The sequence below is a fragment of the Anopheles stephensi genome, chromosome 3 (genome assembly GCF_013141755.1).
Source record: "Anopheles stephensi strain Indian chromosome 3, UCI_ANSTEP_V1.0, whole genome shotgun sequence".
NCBI lineage: Eukaryota > Metazoa > Arthropoda > Insecta > Diptera > Culicidae > Anopheles > Anopheles stephensi.
The window spans coordinates 62,298,112-62,316,439 of record NC_050203.1 but is presented as its reverse complement, the minus strand read 5'-3'; the positions used below and the strand labels follow the sequence as shown (position 1 = coordinate 62,316,439).

The following is an 18,328-nucleotide window of genomic DNA, read 5'->3' as shown; positions in this document are numbered from 1 at the left end:
TCCGCTCTAGCCATTCCGTGCAGCACGGCCCTTAAGCAAGCCACTCAGACACTTCTCAAGTGCAGCAGGACGCGAATCTGGCAGCGCGCAATGTAGATAAGCGGGTAGGAAAACAAACATAAAATCTATACCATTTAGTCTACTAAAATTGTCCAACTCTGAAGGTCCACTTCGCAGCGGAAGAAGCTCGGAGTTCGACAGTGGCCGTCCTGTCCACGGCAGCTGAAAGACATTCTCAAAACAAAAGTCTCATTCTTCGGTTCGTGATGATGCTGCTGCTAGAAATTGCTTCCGTATCGAGCTTCATAAGATTTTGAAAGCTTTTCTTTCAATCACCACCCGTTTTAAGCAGTGTGGACACGAGCAGTGTGACCTTAGACCAGAAAAAAGACCGGTGCACGTTAGCTACGGATGGATCAATGCTAGTGTTCGATTCGTACTTGCGCTGTCCCTCAGGGGAAAGGAACGGATGCAGTGAGTGAGTGAGTGGTGGTCGGAAAGTATTGCAATTAAACCACTAATTAGTAAAAGATAAGAAGTATCGAGCGAATCTGTCACCACCAGTCTGCTTGATTTGGTTTCCGTTCTGAGAAAAAAAGCTGAGAAGGATGATTTTCTTTTCGTCGGAAAGCTGGAGACAGTGAAAATAACAAGATCGATTGTTGCCGTTTGCCATTGGCTGTATATAAGAGAAAATAGCCGTATAATGATTTGATGAAGTGGAAGTAGACCATTGTTATTGCTTCCTGGAACTTGATGGCAGCTTATTTTTTAAAGTTACTCTCATAACACACAACAGATGAACATTATTCAAGTAATTCCAGGCTCCATCAAAGCAACGGCCACTGAATGCCTACTCGTTCCCCGTTCCTACTCATTAAGCTCGGCTCCAGTTAGCAAAATCCACCCTGAACCCGTCCGTCGCGATGACGTCCCAATCGATCAGCTGCAAATCAACAAACAATCCAACTTCTATCTGATTGACACCGTGTTATTAAACCAAACGTCGAAGTCATTTGTTTCATTTTCATTTCGTCACCGTGCTTTGCGGCTCACACGGTCCTCCGATACCCGACACACATCTTTTACAGCTCCAACCAACGTTTGATCCGACTGATGAACGCCAAACTGCCAAAGCTTTCCGATTTTCCCGAGATCCGATTTTCCCGAGAAAACGCCACCCACGGGTGGTGGAATGGGACGTGAGTGGTAAATTATCCAAAACCCAGCAGCGTAAAGACGCCGAAGACGACAACGAATGAGCTTCACTTTCCGATTTCGTTGCTTCCTGCTGATATGCGACACTTTCCACCACCTGAGCTCGGTGCACCCTCCCACCGGCGTTCTGTTTCCTTCACTTCGTTCACCATTAACGTTGCCGTCAAACTCGACAACTTTTTCTCCACCCCCTTCTCTCGCTCTTGCTCTCGTACACCTCCATACACCCCTCCCCCTCCCCCCTTTGTTCTGGGGCGACTGGAAAACCAAAACCTTCATTGGCGACAGAGCATTCCCGGGGCTCTTCATTGCCCGGGCTCGGGCCAACAGAAGAAAGAGTGCTGTACAGTTTTCTAATTAAAATCGATCAATCTCATTCTCTGCTCATGTAGATCTGTCTCGTTTTCATTCGTCCTGCTGCCGGGAACGTCACAGCCGGGCCCATCACACCGCGGCTTCCGTTAGGTGTCTGACCTCTTCCCGTTGGCCACGCATCGCATTCCCGCCACCCGCAACGGTTTGAGCTAAATTCAACCTCCATGCTCCGGTTGCTGCCTTACCAATGTTTACGCCGGTGGGGCCCCATGGGGACTGGGCGGGGCAAAAAATTGGGATGAGTGGTGGGGGAGGTGATTTTTCCAGACTCGTCCTGTCTATCATTCCGTACTTAGCTGTCGATATCGATAAACGTCTATTCCATTCCGAAAGAGTTCCGACTCCCGGTGCGCTCTCGGTGCACAAAGCACCAGGATCGGAAGCTGAAGCTTTGCCGAAGGTTTATGTGTCTCCCGAGCGTCAATCGGGAAAGCAAAAGCGGGAAGAAAGTGTGCAGCGCAACAGAGATGGTAGCACATTTATCGGATACTGCGGGGCGAAACCTCCACACAGGGAAGGAAAACTTTACCCTCTCATCAGTGGTGGTGGCGAATTTTGCTCGATGCTCTTGCTGGGAGAGGGGGATGAATGGGGAAGGGAAGGTGAAAGGACGTGGGGGGATAAGCCAAAAGGGGTGGTACAAGGGGTTGTGTTCATGTGACAGTTTCGATAGGACATCATCCGTATCTGTCCAACGGAAGACAACGATGGTCAGCTTATGTGACTAACGGTTCGGACAGGATTGGATTGAAGTCCCACCTTACAGGCACTCCCATTCCCCCTTGCCCACCCCGTCGGGCACCATCCCGACACAGGATCATCATCATCTTTTTCCGCTTCATACAACAATGAGACAGCAATCAAATGACGAATCATTCACACGATGGAAAGACAAAGGGACACAAAGTAGACTCTTTTGCTATATGGCACAATCGATGCAGTTCTTGCTCATGTCATAGGATGTTGTACTCTGACAAACAACACACACCCATACATACAACTAAAAATACACACACAAACGTACGCACACAGTCAAACACTAGCAGCAATCAATGGCATCGTGCTGGTGCATAAATTCGAGTTTATGTTTAATTACGCTGTCCACCCATTTCTTTCCATCATCTTCGATAAAAAAGAGAGGGGAGAGACATCGGAAACGATGCAATTATCCTTCGACATGGTGACATTTTATTGTTTTTACCTTCATTCATTTCTTTTTCTTATGCCTTCCCCTTTCGGACTTCCTTTATCGATCGGTTCGCTAGCATTCGCCTACAAAAAACGTACCGTGTATGCCTGCCGAGGACGAGCATTAATTGCGCGAGCACTTTTATGCTGCTTTTCGCAAACGTAAACGGTCTTGAATGCTTGACAGCCCATTTAATCAACACTACGATTGTTGTTATTAACCGGTGTCATCATTTTTTATGCCCCAGCCCACAGGGACACAAGAAGTTGACAATTTGAGCATCGAGCAAAGGCGTTGATTCAATCCGTGACCGTGCCGGGCATTGTGACATTAACCGGTTTAAAGCGAATCTGCACAGCTGCATCAAAACTCATCAAGAAATTATGAATTCATATTAATGTTTCTACCAAATCGTGTCACTCATTTCACCCCGATAAACGTTAATAAATGTTAATTCATTTTTACAACTTAACCAGTACCCTTTTCCCAGTCCCAGTTCCCGGATCGCAACTCCTCGGATTCCACACTGCTAAACTTCATCACAAAACAAACTGGCGTGCGGAAAATCGATCATCTGTACACCACCAATCACGTAGTAATGGTGAAAAATCACTGCTAGGAAATGTTACCCCTAGCCGTACGCCCAGCAAACCCTTGTTTCGGTCGAAAGTCTCGAAGTACGTGCTCTCGGAGCGCTCGGTCGGTTCTCCCCGGCTGTCCATTTGTGTTGCTGGCCATTCGGTAGTGTCGGTGAAAGCCCCTGTGAGAATTGAAATCTCCAACACATCGCTCAATCGTTCACTCCCACCGCTCAATTGATCTATATCCATTCTTTCACATTCCTCCCAGGAGGAGACTGACCTCGACACTCCGCTGCTCCCAGCACTCTGTTCGGCCAACCTCAAAATCTGACCATTCTCCCCGATTGCTGTTCAAACAGTGGCCAATTTTAACCATCTCCCTAAAGTACACCGCAAATACTTCACCATCAGTGCCACCCCATACCTGGCTTGGTGTCCGACATTCGGCGTCAGCATGGGCTAGGTAGGGGAGGAAATTTTATAATATTGATAAATTACAAACGAAATCTCGCCAGGCTTCGCTCGTCCCAACCGACTGCTTCCGGCATTGGCGAGGAGGGCCGGTCTGCTCACTGCTACAGACGGATTACCCATCGGAAAAATCACTCCACACCAATCGGGTTCGGGTTGGTGAACCCCGGATGTGTCTATGGAAGTGTGAGGGAGTTTATAGTATATGAAGACAAATTTTCGACAAAATTCCAACTGGCCGAGAAAACTATTTCCTACGAGACTTTGGACGCTCGCTCGCCAAATGTCGGCCCCAGCGTGATCGGGACGCCCATCATTCGGGCAAATGTTTGCAAGAGAAGTGCAGAGTTATAAGCTTGAGGAATGATAAGTTCAACAACATTCGTTCTGCCAACTCGCCCCCTACCCCCGTTCGATCGGATCAAGGCATCAAGGATCGTCGAATGAATTTTCATTCGTCCACCACTCGACAAGTTCGAGGTTCAATTTTTGTTTTCCTGTGTGCTCTGGCCAGAAGCAATTCGTCTTCCAAGCGCTGTAACTAGTTTCTAACTCCTCCTGCTCGCTCATGCTGCCCAGCCGCTGACGAGCATACGAGATTGCATCCGATGCAATTGCACACTTCTCAAATTTTTCTCAACCACTCCCATTCCTTCACTTTCTTTCCGGCTTTTTTGCAGATGAGCTCGAGCATGCTGGCGTTGAAAGACCGGACAGCAAAGATGTGTTATCCCCTGGATCGGTTAGTCCATCATCATCAACTCCGCCACCAGTTCCGGTGCGCCACGTTCCATCACCTTCTGCCACGCTCAAACCGGCCGTACATGAATGTGAGGAATTGCCAAGCGCAATAGCCCGATCGTCTTTGGCAATATCTTCAATTGCTTCTCAATCCTGCACACCACCTTCGACACACACGGAAATAACGAGAGTTTGGCCCGGAGCTCCGGGACGGCCAGACACCGGAATGCCGGAGGTCAACGAGAGGATACCCCGACCGTCAGCAATTCAGTCACAGTTGATTGATTCGCATGATGATGTGGAGCATAGCATTCCTGCCACGCTGATCCATGACCCGATGACTGGCCAGCCCGCACCCACTGAACCACGGTAAGTTCATGGTACTGGTGCACCTGTGCCCATTGCCCGAATACGTTTCGTTGGCGAAATATATATGGAACATTTTTGCACCTTCTCGTGCCCAGCACGCTCTCCCCCTCTCTCTCTCTCTCTCCCTCTCTCTCTCTCTCTCTCTCTCTGTCAAATTTTCGATCACACAATAGAGGACAGTTCGAACGGTTTACAATGAGTTTTACACGGTTCTGTTTTAGCCCTAGGATGGGAACACAAAACCTTTCTTAAGGTTTTGCTCTTTGCTCGCTCGTACAGTTCATCTCGCAAACCGGAACAGTTGTGAGAAATTGCATTCATTTCACATTTCCCTCCTGAGATTTATGTTTGTGTAACGCCGGTCTGCAGTTGCAGCGGGCGTGGTTGGGAATGTAAGTTTTTCTCATCTATTTCATCTGGCTTACGATTTGCCCCTTCGGTCAATACGAAGAGTGAAGTACACACACGCTAGAGGATTAGTTTTATCCATTTTTTCTCTCCCTCTCGCTCTCTTCCGATCAATCAAGCTTCTCAATCAATAGATCAATCGACTTATATGTCCTGCAAACGTCATTCTGTTGAAGATGTTGAAAAGTTTTCCAATATTCTACAATTATTCAGGGTCAGCATACTTATAGGAAATGAATTTGAATAATTTTACCAAGTTATTAGCTTTAGCTCATCCAGACATCTCAAACTTACATCAGCAGTAAACGTACGTTGCTGGTTAAAAACGTACACTGCAGCGAGGATGCATTCTGTGGTTAATCCAGCTTCCTTTCGTCTCTGCCACCACAGCCTCAAGTGTGTGCACCTGGTTGATATGGCTCACGGCAACCCGCAACTGTCAGCCCCGGGTTTCAAGTTTTCTAATTATGTGACACCCCGGCTAGCACGATTGAGGGCCAGGGGTATGTAGAAGTCGAGCGAAATGGGGGAAAAATCCCGAAGCAAAAATCCGTCATAAAAGCCATCACTTAGACGCATTTTATGACGATTTTCAAATTTCGACAGCTTTTCGCCCATTTCTTCCATTTCGCCCCCTGGCTGTTTCGCCGCGATTTCTTTCAGTGTGTGCGTGTCATCTAGCATGAATGTGGCATTGTGCGTGTGATTGTTACCCTTTATTGAAATTCACAGCTGAAAACATAAACATCGAGATTTCAAACCGCAAAGCAGCATTCAAATACAACTCAGCAGTTTCACCTGAAAAATAAATAAATAAAAGTAAGTAAGATTAAGTGCATGACAATGAATCAAATTATTATCATACTTACATAAAAAATAATAAAACGATTGATTATTTCAGCCAAAATATAATGTCGGAACCACCAAAGAAAGGGCGCCTTTTTGCACTGCAACAACTGCCTTCGGCTGTGTTATGCTCCACAGGAGCGATCGTCCGTGTTTTTGGACCGCGAACGTCATCAAGACCGACGCCGGAACCGTTTCTTGCCCCCGATGCTGGTTCCATGGATATCGCTACGCGACCGGCAGGATCGGTGGAACAAAAGCGAGGATCGCAGCCGTCCACTAGTGCGACGCCGGTACCGGCATTTGTTCCCGCTGCAGGTTCCATGCGTTTCATTCCGCGGCCGGCAGGATCGTCTGCGACGTCGGAATCTTCTACTGCTCTCACTGCTGGTTCCGTGGATATCGCTACGCGTCCGGCAGGATCGATGGCACAAAAGCGAGGATCGCAGCCCTCAACGAAAGCGATACGTGGGATGATTCTTGTGCCTGCTAGTTCCGTGCGTGTTGTTCCACTAGCGACCACAAGTGTGACGCCGAAATCGTCTGTTGCTTCAACTGCTGGTTCATGCGCGCATGACTTTGCGCGACCGGCAAAAACGACTGTCGTGCATCAAGGATTCCGTCAGCCGTCACCAAGCATGACACCGGAACCGTGTGTTTCATCATCACCGGGATCAACATTTCACGAAGAGCAGTCGTCAGCAAGCAGCATTCATCCGTCCACGGTATCTATTAATGTAAATAAGAACACAGAGTTAGTTCAAGCAAAAACAACTTGTCCTGGGCACGATTTTTGTTCACAATGTTTATTATTAAAACTGGATGCCCGAACTGCCCAAACGGCTGCGATAGTGAATGAAATTTCGGCCACAATACACCCGATGAAAGGCGTGCGACGCAATGCTCAAACCATCCCGATACAATATATAAGCAACGAAGAGTCACTGGACAGGTTTGAAGAGCATCTTACAGATGAAAATTTGTTTTACACCTTCATACAGCGTGCGGATGCTGAATTATCCAGCCAAAACGCGAAAAGCCGACTGCATGAAGTGTTGGATATAATGTTCGACAAACAATTTTTAGCCAAGTGTAGCTGGCTCGGATCGGGTGGAAGAAAAATAGCCTTCAAAAACTATGTACATACTATGCAATTTTTAAAAAATGTAGCCACAAACCACATGGGCGTAGAAGTAGGTATAAACTTCGTAGAAATGTACATAAAAAAAAAACTTGCATATGCTCCTAAAAGAGTAGCACTGCAAGGCATTAGAAAAACTTTCAGTCGCACAAGACGCACTATGTAAATTTATATTTAAGTTATTATTTAGTTTAAGTTTTATTTAGTTTTTATATTTCCTTTTGTAGTCTCTTAACGTTTTAATTTTTGTTTTTTTTTTAAATTAGAACGGCCTTTTTCATATTTACCAAACATAGGTTTAAGTAGTGTATATATTTAATTCTGACTATCTTAACTTTATTCATAGCTGCGTCCTGCGTATAGCAAAACGATCCAAATGGGATACGTTGTTCGATCCGGCCACGTGAAAGACTGCTGTCATATAAAATTATGACAAAAAATGTGATACGAAAGTAACACAAGCTGTGATAAATTAAACACTGACTAAAACCTGAAACAATCACGTAAACAACTAAGTCAATTATGTATGTGATAAAAGTAAATATTTAATATTGAAAGGTTCATCAGTATACTGATTGCCGCAAATACAATGTAATATACACCAGATTATATGTGATTATTATTTATTTTTTCGAAAACAATTACAATATTACTTTTTATTATAACATAACAATTGATAATTCAAAATATTACAGTTATTCATTCAACTAATGTCTGTATGAGAGGTACAAATACATAGTTCGTGTCGTCCGTTTTAATAGCTACTAATTTACACTTGATATCTGTTGGTGAAAAAACTATCGATTCAATGGTAAGGTCGCTTGTATTTGCCTCATATATGTCTTTCATCATAGGCGAACAAAAGAATGTATGAGTTTCTGTTATTTTGTTAAATGCTGTCCCATAAATGTTAATCGTTGATCCTATTTTTTCTGCCTTACAATATTTAGCAATATATAAATCCTTAGTTAAAAACCAATTATCTTGAGTACATGGATATAGACGCATATTATAATTTACATGCAATGTTACTCCACTACGTCGATATCCAGAAAATAGGAAACACGTGCCGCACTGTGATGTTTTCCTTCTACTGTACATTTTTGGCACCCATGTTTATGATTGAAGTATGCAACACCTAAAAGAAAAAAGATAATTAATATACTGTGCTAGTTATGCGAAAATTACATTATGTAAATGCTTCTCTAACTTACCTTTTATGAACGCACGCGCTGGTGAATCTGCGATGATAGCTCTAACGCGTATTTGGATGAGCTTATCGGCTATGACGAATGATGGCTAATTGGTTCCGGATCTGGAATGCAAAAGATGGATATTAATATTGCAATTAAATATGCTTTCATGTAGTCAATCTTGTTCTTACCTTCATACGTGGTTGCTGCAGGAATTATGTTAGCACCGAATGAACTGCTCTCGCCAAATAATTCTGCCTCTAGTTTAGCGTTATTAGCTTTGATAATCTTGCTGGTTTGGCCGGTTCGACGCATTCTTTTGACCGACATTGTTACACTTCGAACACTACTACAAGGAATGCACTTGAGAAATGTAAGCAATTTGCGTCACTTAATCGCAAACGTATGTAAGTTGCTTGATAGTTAACGCAAAGCTAGAACAAATTCTCTACACACTTGTTCACTATTTTTTTCACTCAGGAAGTTTGTAACACTGTCACGCGCGCAGATAAAGACACCGATTGTAGCGATAACTCGAACCGAATGAACACGAAAACGACATTTGCATATGTATATAACCAACGACCAACGAATAGAATAGTAGAATTTGGTATATGCTATCGTAGGTATCGGATGAAGAATTGTTTACATTTATTTGTTGTGTAATTTAGGTACATGATTTAGGTACATGTTTCCCTCCTTACCAATTGACATTATGGTAGGTAGAAGGAAAGTTCTACAACAACAAATGTTAGCAACAGCTAGTAACGCGTATATACATAGATATGAGTTGTATAATCTTACCTCTTCGATATGTATAATATATGTTGACCTAGCCGTGCAAGAAAGAAGACAGCCGAAACAAAATTGGTTGCTGGAAGCTATGGGTGGAGGTAGGAAAAAAATAGGTTAAACAAGGTGTAATATTAGCGCAAATGAAATAACAGTAGGCGTTGCTATGAACACAGTAGTATGGAAAACAATACGTTACCTTTTTCTGCCCGGTAATGTGCAATTCGAATGAAATATGATGATCACAAAACAGTAATACTCTTGGCGTTGTTTACACACATATTGGGAAGATGCTGGAGTATCAGCCACACACACAGCTTTTTTGAAGCAATTTTTGTTATTCCACGGCACTGCACATATCGGTAATAGCTTCGATGTGCTCAAAATAAAGAATATTTAGATTATTTCACGAATTTTTGCACATAACCAAGCGGATTGCGCATGTTTACTTTCTGAACTCCAACTGAGTTTGTTTACAAATTTTTTGACACAGCGGCGTTTAGCTCGCTTTTGACGCACGCACACATTCAAAGACAGCACAGCGAATGCGCTGCAACGAGCAAAACAGCTAGTTCGCCCGAGCGAGATTGCCCCCCCACGAGTTTCACCCATTTTCGCACGATTTCTACATACCCCTCACCTACAAACTGACCCGAATTGTTTGCCGGGACATGACAACCTCACATACATACACGTTCTATCAATCACTGTCATTTGCTGCTAGAAGCATTAGAACGGACATTGAAATACCGCACCACTGAGACACGCACACACACACACTAGGCGGAAGAGTGCAGACGCCGTTGTCGGTCCTGGTGAAATGAAAATAATTTACAACGCTGCATATCCACACACACACACCTTCCATCCAAACCCAGTTGGCAAATAATGTGAATGACAAAGTCATTGCGGTTTTGGGAAACACAGCACGGGAGGATGGGCGAGGTGTGCCCTTGCAGTATGCCCAAAACCCGGTGACACTGACCAAACATGGGCTAGCAAAATGAATTGTAATTTTCGGCAAATAATGTACAACCACTCGACCTCCATCACAATCTCCCACACCACCACGCACATACACCGGGTAGATGCGTTATAATCCTTTTCAAATAATTCTTCCTGCTGCCGGTCAACATTTTTCACGCTGACACATTGCCGAAAATCCATTACCACCTTCGATTCAAAGCCAGCCGCACTCTCACTCTCTCCCATCGGGCTCCACCCCGTTTCGGCACTAATCGGACAGGCCGTGATGGAATCTTTCAGGATTATTTGTCGCAATTGTCTGTCACACATTAAGTGAGCAACGGGGGTGAAAGTTCCTTAGTAATTCGGCATCCTCGACTCTTTGTCATTATGTATTATCAGCAACCAGTCATACGTGGGCTGCTGTAGAGGACTTCCATAAAATGAGCATATTGTGTTGGAAAATTAAAGAAGTCGAGAGGAGTACTTAGGAGTTCCGTGAAAATATTCCTTAAGGGGTCTAACAGCAGGGTTCATAATTTTGCTCTTATGTATTAAACTTTTAATTTTCTGTTCTCAAGGGTCCTTGACTGGTTTTAATTACTATTTAAATTTACAGAATGCCCCCACCGTATACTACTACACCTATCATATGTGTGCAAAGGCGAGTCCTATACAAAACCTTTCCATTCCCTAGCAATAACGATGGGTGCGTTTGTATGTGTGCATTTATTGATCTGCATCGAACACTGCGATGATGGATAGCGCTCTGTCAAGTGGTGAATGATTTAGCAAAACTATTCACCTGAGCGATCCTTTTTGCTTCCTTTCAATCCATTTGACTGTTGCACACACTTCAAGGAATCCTCCCCGTGACTTATTACTCTTCCGATGTTCAGATTGCTGTCGCTTGCACGGTCCCCTTAGCTTGCTGCTCACGATGACGAGCGTTCTAGGCCATTCTTTAGTTTGTTTTCAGCGCTCTGCGAAACGACGCGCAGCAGCGTTGATTCTCATAACCCCCCAATTCACGTGCTTTTAACTCACGGGGAAAAGCTTCGCACAATCGACTGACACACACACACACACACACACACACACACACACACACACACACACACACACACACACACACACACACACACACACACACACACACACACACACACACACACACACACACCGGACACAATCCATCCATCGCATCCGAGCGGGATGATCAATTACTACATTGATAAATATTTTCCGAACAAAATTGAAATCCTTTTCAGCGGATCAACGGTGTGCATTTTTGGTCGGTGGAAAATATCTTTCACCTTTTCCGCCCATTTTTGGACGGGATCGGACTTCCGCGCACGATGGATGGCCGCCGCCGTGGATCATGATGTGTCAAGTCATGGCCATATGTTGCCGGTGCCACCCATCAGCGAAGGCCTCTTAGTGAGCCGGCAGACAGCGAACGTGATAAGTGGATTTTGGATGAGTGACAATTTTGGGACACCTTTGGTTTTGGTGGTTTGCCTTTCCTCCGTCCACCGGGTGCTTAGTTCTAACATCATCAATATTCTCCTCTTGCTTTCCTTGCAGTTTCTTCCAATAGCTTTCTCGCAAGGTGTGAAGTGAATGGTGCAATTGATTGACTAATGAATACAAAATGTGATCATTTTTCTTTTTTTTTTTTCGCTTTCCGGGAAAATTTTTCGCTCAAATAATGGGCAACCGTTGACGAGCCAACTTTTGTCAATCTTTTCCATGATGATGCATGGAAAAAATGTTTAAATTAATCGTGGAAACTTTTTCCAAATCAAGATTGAATGATTTAATGATTTTGATAACTTTTATCTCTCCTATTATTTGAGCTTCTAAATTGTCTGGGAAGTTTAGAATTATTTTTGAGCTGTTTTGAATAAATTACGCGCCTGATCTAGCCTCAAATCGTAAGCACAAATATGACGAATATTACACACCAGAAATATCTGCATCCCATTAATCGAATATTCATGATTGAATACGTTCATACGTGCTAAATTGAGCCCTAATTATTCGTCATTACACTGTCCTAGAACTGTCCCCTCAAACTACGCTGCAGCCCCTATAAATCATTTCATCCACAACCCTCGCTAACCCTACGCAGGCTGCAACATGTTTGTGGCCGAAATGTAAACGTACGAACGAAAATCACCCACACCTCCGTGACCACGCCACATCGAACCCGTCCACCCACCGTGTACCCCGCTGCACGTGCACGCTCGAAATGCGAAATGATGGAGAAAAACGTCCGCCGTCCGTAAACTACCACAACGGCACAGGGCAAGGGCGCTGGATCGGGAAGGATAGTGTGGGCTGCACACAGAAAAAAAAGAAGAAGGTGATGCTTTTCAATTTGAGTTGATTGATAGGTCGATTGATTGATGGATCTGGACGGGCTGACTGACAGTGTTATTGAGTGCTAAACATTCTCAATCAAACACAGACCGATCTCCGCCCAAACGATCTCCGCCACGAACCGCCGTTTGAAACGCCGTATATGATGATGGTGCGTTTTTGTGTGTTTTTGCTTGGGCCAGTTTTTCTACACATTCACAGCCCTGCCATATGGTGTGCTAATTTTTTGGGCAATCTCTATACCAGTAGCGCACTGATGTCGAACGTCAGCGGGCACGGTACACGGTACTGGCCGCAAAAAGGGAACAGCATAAAAACAGTTATTGCCTCGATGCGGTCAGAGCGAAACAGGAAAGAAATAAATACTGATGCACATCGGCACCGAGCGGCCTTGAATGAAAGCGAACCTTTTGCCTGGTGAAATTTATATTGATGATGTTAGTTTTGCTTTCTTTTTTTCTTACTTTTGGGCTTTGCGTTGTTGAGATTGCAATGAATATTGCGTATTTTTAAATAATTTCATTCCTGTTCCGGCTGGAAAAGATATGCAACTCATCCGGAAGTTCTACGATGGCACTGATTTGTTTTCCGTTCTCACTGATCACTGATGTTTGAGTGATGAGTTTTTGTGTAGTTCCTACAGAAAAAAAGAGAAAAATGTTTATTTATGTTTATTATAATTTTTATAAATATGACAATTAAAAAATAAGTTCTTTACCATTGCTCTTAACTGAGGGCAGTCCCTTGCTAGATACGTACTTCAGTCAACTCTGGCACATAGAACAACTATGCTGCTTTAAGGCTATCTGATTGCTTGATTATATTTACATAGTTACTTATCAGGCGATACAACCGCTTTACGGTCTTAGCCTGCTGCAACAATTCTCGATACCGCTCACGGTTTAGCGCCGTCGGCTGCCAATCCGTTATCTCGGCCGTTCTGGTGGACGCATCAACTCAATACCTCCATTTCAATTTGGACTCTACCATGCATCCTCTGTCCGTGTGGACGGCCTAAACGGACTTTATGGGCTGGGTCGTCCGGTGTCATTCTCATGACGTAACCAGCCCACCGGTGCCTGGCGAGTCTAATTCGCTGCTCGATGGTAAGATCATAGTACAGATCGCAGAGCTCGTCTTTGTAACGGCTCCTCCATTGTCCTTCCATACATACGGGGCCAAAAATCCTTCTGAGCATCTTCCTCTCGCGGGTAAGAGGGTTTCGTCAGTTTTGGACAGTGTCCATGTCTCAGAGGCGTATGTGAGTGCAGGGAATATAAATGATCTGTACAGTCCCAGCTTCGTCCGTCGCGATAGGTATTTATAGTGGAGAAGTTTCATCAGGCTGTAGTTTGACCGATTGGCAGTCCGATTATATTTAAGCTAAGGTAATAATCGTTTGAACGGCATGAACTTAGAGCGGATACACTAACTACACTACTGAAGGAACTTAAGCATCTCGTTTATGTATTGCCCTGTGCTTATAGGAGTAAGAGGTTGGCAGAGGATTTATAGTAGGAGGTTGATCGAAGGATTTTCATTGTCCAAAGATCCTCTTCTTACGACGACTATTGCCATGCAGAAAGTTTCCTTGTCCAAAAAAACGAACCAATCAAACCAATAAACAATAAACAATTTCAATTAGCGCCGATCTCTTAAAGCTTTAATAAGTCACTAATAGACACAGATTTTTGAAGGACGTTAAGCTAGAAGTTGGGCGTTAACAGAATTAATCCTTTTTTATAAATAAGAAAATGAGGTTTTCATTAGTATGAATATGCTATAAATCTTGTACAAAATCATATTTCTAAAGGTTTTCCAGTTTCACGAACGGAGAAGTCGCATGTTTGACCAAAAAACCTTCTTCATTTTAGAACTTTCTTTTCCAACAAATACTTTTACAACAAAAACACATTTTTCATTTGTTCGTTAAATTAACGCAACATTATCGACCATCGAAAAGCTGATTGCATCCATCTGCAGACCGAGGAAACATGTTTCTGTGACCTTCGACAGTCTCCCAACGATGACACTTGATTTATGTGTCTCAAAAGGCCTACATTAGGACTTCGTTTGTCTGCAGCTTTGCCTACGGAGAAATGTTACGGAGCGAGTCCTTGCTTCAACGTTCCTTCTCTTCACACGCGCCTTGCGTCCCATCGCAAGGACATAACAGCGGTAGCAGCATCGGAAAACTGAAACATATACATCACACGACTTTAAACTGTGACGCAATCGGACGCCATCGAAGAATCATCCTCTGTCAGTCGAGCGAGAGAGATCGTAAATCATGAAGTGGCAAGCATGGTCAAATACATACACACAAAAAAAGAGAAAGTTGTCCCTGCTTTTGCCTGACCGTGCCCAGGCCCTTACCTTGCCCAGCGGGTGAAACAAATGACGAAAACAATGCACTTTCGGGGACAGTTTGCACCCTGTGAATGTTTGGAAAATTATTCACAGCAATTAATCTCACGCACAAATCGACCGAAAAAGAACGCAATAACTCATTGTTCGTATGCAAACGGACACCCAGCGCATACCTACTTGACGAGCAGGCCGGCTTGTACGCTGCAACACATCCGTCCGGAGTCTTAAGCCGGGTGATGTTTTCTAACTGCAGCGTTGCGTTTCTCAGTTGCAGCAAATAATAATTTACATACAAATCATGTATCCTTCGTTTAACTTGACAAGCGACCGACGAGCAGCCACCGTCCACCGGCCCAGCATTATTCACCCAAAATGCTAGAAATACTGCCACTGCCGTACAAGATGCAAATTTCAATTGCATTTACTCCTCAACTTCTACCCAGTCATCTGCCAGTGGCTCGATTGTCCTGCTGCACTAGCCTACTTTTCCATTCCAAGGAAGCGAAAGAGTCAGGAAGCTTCATTTTGTTCGCAAGTTTTGGGCCAAGACTTTCTTAATTCACGTTGACGTCTAACAGACAAAACATCTTCCGTCCATCATGTCGGCTATTGCGTTTTGCCATTTGCAATTCCATCTTATGCTGTTCCGTCGTCGGCGTCCGTCGTCGGCTTCCCACTCACCCTTTAGGAAAATAGTTTGCCATTGTTTTAATAGCTGCAGCCTGATCGTTTTGCATCTGCAGCTTTGTCACCTTCCTTCCGGCAGACCATCGGACACTCGACGGCGCTGGGCCGGCGGGTCAGCCGGTGAGTTTTGTAAGTTCTGGCTTGTGCAGATGGCGCTGCCTGTCTGTGCGATGTCTTATGTCGGTTGTCTTACAGCGTTTCAACGAGAGACAAACCTTGCCGGTCGACTTGACGGGTAAGATGAAGCATATCTTGCGGAATCCATTTCACGATGAACAGCAGCACACGATGAGTTGAAGTGAGCTCAGACATTGGCAGGGTATGGATTTGTGTTGCCATACCGTACCGGAAGTTACTTGCGCTAGTGCAGACAGAAGAAGTATTGCTCCACAGGATAAAATGATTTCCTTGTTCTGCTCGGACTCTTCTTGTCAAGGCGCCTTCGAGAAGATAAGAACACATCGATGGATTAACGGTGGACGAAGCAAAACCGGTGTTTTGATTTATATGCTAAGTAAAAGATATCAAAGCACATTATCAAATCCATATGATGAAATAAGGTTCTTGAAAATTGCAATAAAACAACCAGGGCTCTTTAACCTGATTCATTATTTACTACCAAATATTTCCTTTTGATATTCTTCATTCCATTTCAAAAGTACGTGATTATTGACGCCAAACGGACACTCGTTTCCTGAAAAATAAAAGCGTTGCAAGTTTTAATTGTGGATCTTCCCAAACAGGAGCACATGGCACATGTTTTAAGGACAATTACTCGGTTCATCATTCACATTTCAACCCTTTTTACTCAATTCCTACCTCATTTCTACTACCCACATCTGGTTGTGTGGTGAAGAGCTCAGCTGTAACTTGTTTGACAAATGGCAATACAGAAAAACATAGATGATTTACCCTCATCAACTCACATTCTTTCTACGTGCTTCATTCTGTATTCCAAAATGTCGAGTACGAGTATTGTAAGCGTTAATGGCAGTTTATATGTGCTGGGTTTCTAATAATCGAAACGTTCATAGAAAAATAAAGTAAACCGCGTCTGCAACTCAAAACATCAAATTATGCTCTCATCAACAATTTGCTTTTGAATATAGTTTTTTGCCAATATTCCAGACAACACTTTCCGGAGACATAGTTTCACTTCAATCGTCACGTTGATAACGGCGCACGACACTAACCGCACTCATGCCGGCGACGATGATGGAACCTTTTCCTCATGTTTCAAAACTTCATTTCATACTAATACAATTGCATTTTATTATCATAAATTCTTATTTTAGCATCTTTTAATTATAATTTATGGTGACCATAACTTACGATTAAAAACTCGTGGTCCAATTTTCCTTCCGTTTCGATTTCTTGTCCCGTTGTACACCTTCTCCGCCTTTCTTCGTAGCGTGTTCTGTATGTGTGTTCTGGGCTGCGTTGTAGCAAAACAGAGCCGGCATCTCGTGTCCCGTATGTCCGTACGTCCGACGATTGTTTCGTCTTCGTCCGTTTCGTCTATCCAACCGTGTCAGGAAACGGCTGTTTGTTATGACTCTATCACCCGCGTTGGCCAGCTATTCTTATACTGACGAATGCCTCCAGCCGATTCCACTGTGGCCCCGAGCATTATTTTGCACTGCACCGTTGGTTCTGGTAGGTTCGAGTTTATGTATTGTGGTTGTGTTTGGCAGGGGAAGCTAATAAGCTGTAGTAGGACAGTGTGCACATAAATTATTAATTTATCATTCATTCCGTATTGTGCACATATTGTGGATAATTTTAACAAAATTGTTGACTCTTGAAATTAAAGGCTTTGCTACGCATGAAGCATATCGTATGCGAGTGCTTTTAAAAGGCAATGATCCATCGAAAACTAATTAATTTGCACCGTGACTTTAAACTTTAAGCATGATTACTTTTAGCACGTTTAAATGAATGTTTTGTTGTAGACATAGGGTAAGTGCTGTAATGTGTTACCGCAATGGCATAAAACTACTACTTCCTTCCGCATCCAAAAATCCCCTCATGACATAAGCTTACATTGAGTACTTTCCCGTCGACAAGTACGCCTTCGACACCTCCGTCAGCTCTCTCTCTCTCTCTTGTGCTCGATAAAAGCCATTCAACTATTCGGAGAGCATAATATCACCCCTTAGAATCTTCTAAATATACGCCAATCTCCTGTCACCTGCCAAGCGACCCGTTGGCTCCAAAAAATCCGTTCCCTCCACGCGCCGCCCCTATACACTTGACGGTGCGTACGATGGGGATTTGAAGATTTCCTCCCTGCACGACTTATAGCAAAACCCCGGGCCCGCACTTAACGCACCGAACGGCACTGATTAAATCGGAAACTCATTCGTTTAACCCACAGCACCAGGGCTCATATTTTTCTCTCAAATTCTCTCCAGCGTCAAATTATCTGATAAAATTTATACATTTACCCTAAGCCTCAATCTTGCGTTCCCGGTGTCAATGCGCGGTGCCTCCGGGGAGAATGGGAAAGGAGAAAGCCTGCCGCCTCCAAATGTTACCGGCATATCGGCCCGATGTTTATAGCGACCCGGCGTACGTGTAAATCGTGCAAGCGGTG

The 18,328-nt window shown here is 44.0% G+C and overlaps 1 protein-coding gene and 1 long non-coding RNA gene across 3 annotated transcripts in view; one reads left to right on the top strand and one right to left on the bottom strand.

Annotated features, from left to right (window-relative positions):
- LOC118509321 (protein tiptop) overlaps positions 1-18,328 on the top strand; it is a 155,768-nt gene that overhangs the window by 115,944 nt on the left and 21,496 nt on the right. Inside the window, exon 5 of the mRNA XM_036049784.1 lies at positions 4,515-4,944. Within this exon, the coding sequence (XP_035905677.1) occupies positions 4,515-4,944 (430 nt within the window). The remainder of the gene's footprint in view (positions 1-4,514; positions 4,945-18,328) is intronic.
- Positions 6,054-9,330, bottom strand: LOC118509323. 2 transcript variants are annotated; one of them, XR_004905862.1, is made up of 4 exons: positions 8,724-9,330; positions 8,554-8,654; positions 6,222-8,477; positions 6,054-6,150 (listed from the first exon to the last, which is right to left on the bottom strand). It is a non-coding gene; the product is annotated as an uncharacterized LOC118509323 (long non-coding RNA). The 2 variants fall into 2 exon arrangements; XR_004905861.1 differs by having other exon boundaries at positions 8,554-9,330.